General features: G+C 38.0%; 1 protein-coding gene across 2 annotated transcripts in view; it reads right to left on the bottom strand.

Annotated features, from left to right (window-relative positions):
* Window positions 1-2002: 2002 nt before the first annotated feature.
* Window positions 2003-6000, bottom strand: part of CARS1 (cysteinyl-tRNA synthetase 1) — a 33217-nt gene continuing 29219 nt past the window's right edge. The window contains exons 21-23 of one of the 2 annotated variants that reach the window (XM_038139077.1): window positions 5905-5964; window positions 4608-4691; window positions 2003-3520 (exon numbers count right to left, since the gene is read on the bottom strand). In XM_038139077.1, coding sequence (XP_037995005.1) covers window positions 3386-3520; window positions 4608-4691; window positions 5905-5964 — 279 coding nt within the window. In that variant the 3' untranslated portion in view covers window positions 2003-3385. The remainder of the gene's footprint in view (window positions 3521-4607; window positions 4692-5904; window positions 5965-6000) is intronic. The other variant, XM_038139078.1, reaches the window with a different exon arrangement.

The following is a 6000-nucleotide window of genomic DNA, read 5'->3' as shown; positions in this document are numbered from 1 at the left end:
TATAGAAATCACCTTGTGAAATCAGAGTGGAGTAAAATTCCTTCCCATATTTGTGTGGTACAAGTTGTGTAATAAAGAGGCAGCTGAAGTTGGTCCAACAACTACCACCAACTGAGAATGTTTTAACTTACCTTCATCTTCTTTCTCTACATTTTAAGCTATGCAATGTATGAGGCAGCAAATTGCTTATTTGAACACTTAAAATGTACCAGAGCCTCTGTGCAACAGGAGACAGCAAATAAAAATGTTAGGATAAACAGGTCAAAGAGAGTGCCATAAATGTAATCAGCACCCATCAGCTGGAAGTCTTTGAAAAGATTGGTGGCATCAAGTTCACACTGAACAATTCACAGAGTTTTCTACCAGTGTCTGAGCAAACTGAGTGATGGGAGGAATTTGTTCTCCTGAGTGGAGCAGTTTGACGTTAATGGGAATTTTCACATCAGAAAGGCTGAAAGGCACACTCCGAGCAAGAGACAAACAAAATTTGCTGCTGCCAAATTTGGGCTTCAGCCAAGGGTGCAATTTAAAACAGAAACACCACTCTTTTATCTTCCCTTGCCATCTCTGAATAAATTCTTTGATAGGTGGGAAATGAAAAGCTCCATGTTGTCTGAGCAAGATGAGGTCTCTGTTCCATAAAATTAAAATATTTTAAAATTCTAAGATTTTGCTATGAGGATTTTCATAATTTTTCATAATTTTCATAATGCTTAGAAAATCATATTTCAGACTGCCTTCCCTGAGAGTGTGTATGCATACATGACCTTAAAAAAAAAGCACACACAGAAAACCCACCCTGCAAAAAAAAAAAAAAACCACAAAAAAATTAAAATACTGTGTAGTCTGTCCTCTTCCTTTTTCTGGCTGAGTGAGACAGATGACTAAGACACTGCAGACCATTGCTGTTGCATTCCCTTCTCCTGCTTGCCAGGTCTCTCTCACAAAGCAAGTGCAGTGGAATCCATTTAAGTGCCACCTTGAGGGATTGCCAGGGAACAGGTATTGTCTGTGCAATTCAGTAATCCCACAGATCAATTGGCACGCCCACACTGAAAAAGTCATCTAAAGCAGTGTGCATCCAAGCCTGGCTGCAGCATTCTTTGTTTGCCACCAAGTTTTCCTTCAGCAGGATTTTATGCATACTGAATTAAAAAAAACATACTGAGGGAGGGAGGGAGGGAGGAAGCAGTGTGTGCATGTGGGAAGCATACAGAAAGACCGGAAAATAACCTTTGGAAAATGCGAGTCTGAAATGCTCCCAAGATCCCTGCAAGGAGAGTTGTCCCAGAAACAAAATGAAGCATTTAGGAAAGAAAAAAGGGCATTTTAAAGCCCCATTCTTTTACATTGATGTAGAGATGAAATTGGATTAGGTTGTACTAAAAGCATAGGAGGAAGAGAAAAAACAAAACATGGGGGCACAAGCCAGGGTTTTATCATGGAGATGTCATAAACTACAGTCCAGCACAGCCATGTATCAATAGCATTTTCTCCAGAGTTAAATACTAACTCACTTTAAGTAAGTGAGAAATCACCGAAAACAATTTCTGTATTCAAATTCCTGGCACTCACTATTTGACAGCAAGCTGCAACTTCAGAAGCAGCATAGGCATGTCCCATCCTTTCAAAAATGTCCTGAGTGCACATGCATCTTCAGGGAGCATGCTGGGAAGAAAATGATGAGCTGATAATGCCAAAGGAAGTTGGGATCTAAAATGCTGCGAAAAATGTAACTGAACCTTTCCTCTTTCCATACCAAAGGATGGAGAAGTTGCCCTAATGGCCATGGCTGGCTGCTTAAAGTATCATTGTGCAGTTTAAACATGCATTTAATAAAATTGATTAGAAATTAGCAGAATAATCAAATATTGAATGCAAAATTAATTAAATTAGTAATAGCAAGTTAAAGGAAAAGCTCTGTAAACAACATTTCAAAAAGATGGTTGTGGAATAAAGATAAGCTCAATAGTTTCCCCACTACACAAAGTTCACATACAAGTATTTCACAACAGATTTTATTTTCTGCACACAAGATGCATCTGCTTTACTGACCTTAACATTATGTATGTTTTCAAAGGCAAATACAGACAAATTAGAAAAAAACCCTACTAGACCTTTCTGTTACTCCAAATGTGTTCATTTCTCAGGAGGAGGAATATAAATATAAAAATAAAAATATCAAGGAAAAGCAAAGATGTTTTAAGTCTTAATTAAGGAAAGGAACATACCCTGATCACTGTAGCATGAACCTAGGAGTTGAGAAAACAGAGGTGTCACAGCATGACTTTCTGCCAGTCACCTTGAGAATACTGAATGAATATAGTTCTGCAAATCAGACACTTGGCTGTTCCATGCAGCTGCGAAGTAGGGGAGATATTTTTTTAGGATTTCATGAACTTTAGTTCATTTAGTAGCTTCTGCCAGTGAAATGCATTGTTTGGCAACGAAGAACTCTCCCTGCAGTATAGTGTGACCATACTGTATCAGAAAGGCTTTTACCTCAGGGTTAAGTCATCATGTTAAAAACATCAGTCTTGACTACAGGGCAATGTCTAGCTGTATTCCCTAACTGCAAATCAATCCACAAACTGTGTATCAGTAGGAAACCCTCTGTTAATTCCCCATGGCTCTGAACTGGTAATTAGGTACTGAGTACTTTGGGTAATCAGGTACTTTGGCAGGGCTCCTGTTTCTTTGAAGGGATAGCTCCAAGAACACACCACCTCTGCCATCAGCCCTTCATGTCCTTCCCACCTGTTTGTTCAACGCAGGTGCATTGCCTTGTACTTACCCACTTGACTGCAATTGCAGGTTGATGATCTGTTCCCTTTTTCAACAAAGGGACTGTTAACTCCTACTATGCAAAGTGTTCTGGGTATACTTACGAGAGTTTTTAATAACAGCAGCTACAATAAGCATCATAGTGGAACTACCCACTTTTCCTGCTTATGTAAAGATACTAAAGTCATCTGGAAAATATTGTTCTTACTGTGGGGCAAATTACTCAGCTCCCTTTTAGCAATAAATTCTTCTGACTGTAACTTTGGGTATTAGATAGAGATCAGTATGCAGGACAAATTAACCAAAGCCTGAACAGCTAGAATGAACAAGAATCCTTATGTGGATTTGCTGACTGAGCAGCACCTTCACAAACAGAACTGGCAACCACTTTTGCTATAGTTGAGAAGAAACTTCTTACATGTTGACTTTTTTTTAATGATGGATTTTTATTACATTTCCAGATGACATTATTAACCCACGTAAACAGGAATTTTACTTTGCACATAATAGAAAGTGTAAACAGAAATTTGAGCATTAGTATATGCTCACTTCTTCAATGGGAACCCAGCACTCGCCTTCTAAATAAAAAGTCCTGTTGTTTTCAATTTGCACTTCCATTCTGAACCATTTGTAGATACTCCTTGTGTAGCTTTTCTTGGGTTTCATAAAGTTTCTTTAGCTTCTTGATTTGTCCTTTGCTAAGTTCTTTGCCTTCTGTATCATGGGTTGGAAATCCCTGAAATATATTAAAAAAAGAGTATTTAAGATAAGTTCTTGGTCTGCTTTTGTTCTTTATGGAATCATGTTTTAATAAGATAGGGAGATAATGTCATAATGACAGGCTGTCAGGAAGGGATGTATCTTGGCTAATTTTAGTCACCTAGAAGTTTGACAGCTAACTTTGACTGTTTCTGAATGTTCCTTTCCTAGCAAAACAAGAGGCATAAGGGTGTATTTATCTTCTGTCCTGAACCACATAAGGGAAGCTCAGACCACTAACTTCTACATGGTTTTAGTAAGGAGAATAATGACTAATTCCTGAACAGATGGTTAAAATAATCTTTTAATCATACTAGCAGATTGAATTCAAGGCTTAAAGCAAAAGCAGTAAGATATTTATATTCTTGATGGAGAAAGTTTGATCAGCATTTTTATGGACATTCTCCTTGGCTTGCAGGGTTATTTTCCAGTATTTATCCTCTCCATGCTGTCTTGTCCCCAGGACTTGAATTTGTGTAGGTGAAGGGGAGAGGCAGAAGGAGGATCAATGACCCAAATCAAGTATAAGTGAAGAAACAGTGCTTTATGTTTTCCAAGTAACCCTTTTATCCCCAAGGGGAGCAACAAAGAGCAAAGTTATGCATACAGCCCCTTCAGAGAGCCTTTGCCAGGAGAGGGCAAAACAGTGGGCAGAAGGGAACAGGAAACACAGGACTTCTCAAGAAACATCAGTTCTGGAAGAGTTGGGGAGTTTGTACTTGCAAATGAATACCCTGCCTTGCACCAGAGTACTGAGTCTGTGATTGAACATTATACACAGTCCTACCCACAATATGCATTTTGCCTTGCAGTAAGGGGAGCCAAAGGAAATGTACAGGGAATGCACAAAGGAACACAGAAGGAAAATACCCTTGAAATGATGGCTAACAGAGATCTTGCTCCCCAGTGCACAATAAAATTCATGTATCACCTTTTCCTTCCCTCCTTTTGCTACATTAATAACACTGCCCTGGAGGTTTGGAACAAGATTGCTATAAACATACAAATAAGTATGCACAACTGGGGAAGGAAAACCCCTCCCAAGATGAAGAGAAGTCTCTTACATTTTCATCAAACATGGAATATTTGTCAAGCTCCAATTTAAACATTTCATGTGGTGGAATCTTCATTTTTTCCAGTTTTGCTGCCTGTAATATAAAACATGCATTAACATCACAGTTAATTACTGACAACCTGTCACATATGTAAAAGCAAAAGTACATTATAATTTCAAAATCAAGGAGCATTCAATTCATAATTGTTTATTATGTGAAAAGAACCTTGAAATGAGGAACAATTCCGTAGGTCTTAGCTGTGCTTGTCTGGAGGAAAAACTGTTTTAAACCTGTAGAGAACCACTTTATAAAACAGATGCATTGCAGAAACTAAAAATTATTTGCTTATAAACTCCAAAAACTACATCTGAGTCTTGCTGACTTGGTTCTTTAGTCAACACAAAGTAAACAGCTGCTATCATAAAGCATATCCAGCAATTAACTCACTGCAAAGGGAAGCCACCTTTATCAAGTTTCTTGCTGACAAGCAAAGGTGTCTTTCTATGCAGGTCACAGAAGCATCAGATGCAGTAACTGCACTGAAAACAAACTGAACTCTCACATCTCAGAATCTTTTCCACGTAATTTTTGCCCGGTGCAAGGGAATCACCTTTTTGAAAAAATGAAAAAGGCACTTGGAATTTGTGGATGATAAATGCTATTTATTTTGTTTTATCTCTCTATGTGGTGCTCTCTAAAAGTTTTCTTCCTCTTTTAACACAGGAATGTATTTCCTGTACTGTTAAAGCCATCAGCATGGCAAACAATATTTTTTCTTATGAGTTCATCTCCTCTGTCTACTCCCTATCCAAAGCCCAAAACCTTCGAGCTATCTGAATTCCAATCACAGAGATAAAACATTTCTCTGCTCAATCATAAGGAACAGGGGATTTCTTACAGAGAAAAAAAAAGGGAGAAAAATAAACCCTTTCACATATACCTATGATATTAGAAAGGAAATCAAATAATAAACGACACAAGCAAAATCTTCTCTAACACTAACAAGCATGTAAGATACTACTTTGTCAATCAGGTAATACTGTTTATAGACTGAAATTTAAGTGCTACAAGTTCTTCTGTAATAAGTTTTTGCAGGCTTTAGTTGTGTTTTCAAAAATGGCTTCTCTATCAGAATTGAAATTCCAAGCCTGAACTGCAAGCCAAAGGCATTCTGAGCAGGAAATTGTAAACAAAAAAAAAAGAAATGGAGACCTGGTTAAGGCTGGGCAGAGAGCCTGTGTTCTAATGGTCTTTCCTGCACGTGACTACTGCTGCCTACACTTTCCTTCAAAATGAGGTTACTTACTTCCTGCTGTTGTTTTTTCCTGGCTGCTTCTTCTTTCTTCCTTTTTTTCTCTTCTTCTATCTGTGAGAGGCAATGTTAGTGAGTAAAAGGTAATAC

This window comes from Motacilla alba, chromosome 5 (genome assembly GCF_015832195.1).
Source record: "Motacilla alba alba isolate MOTALB_02 chromosome 5, Motacilla_alba_V1.0_pri, whole genome shotgun sequence".
Lineage (NCBI taxonomy): Eukaryota > Metazoa > Chordata > Aves > Passeriformes > Motacillidae > Motacilla > Motacilla alba.
Note: the sequence above shows the minus strand (reverse complement) of the source record. Positions and strands in the feature narration are given on the sequence as shown.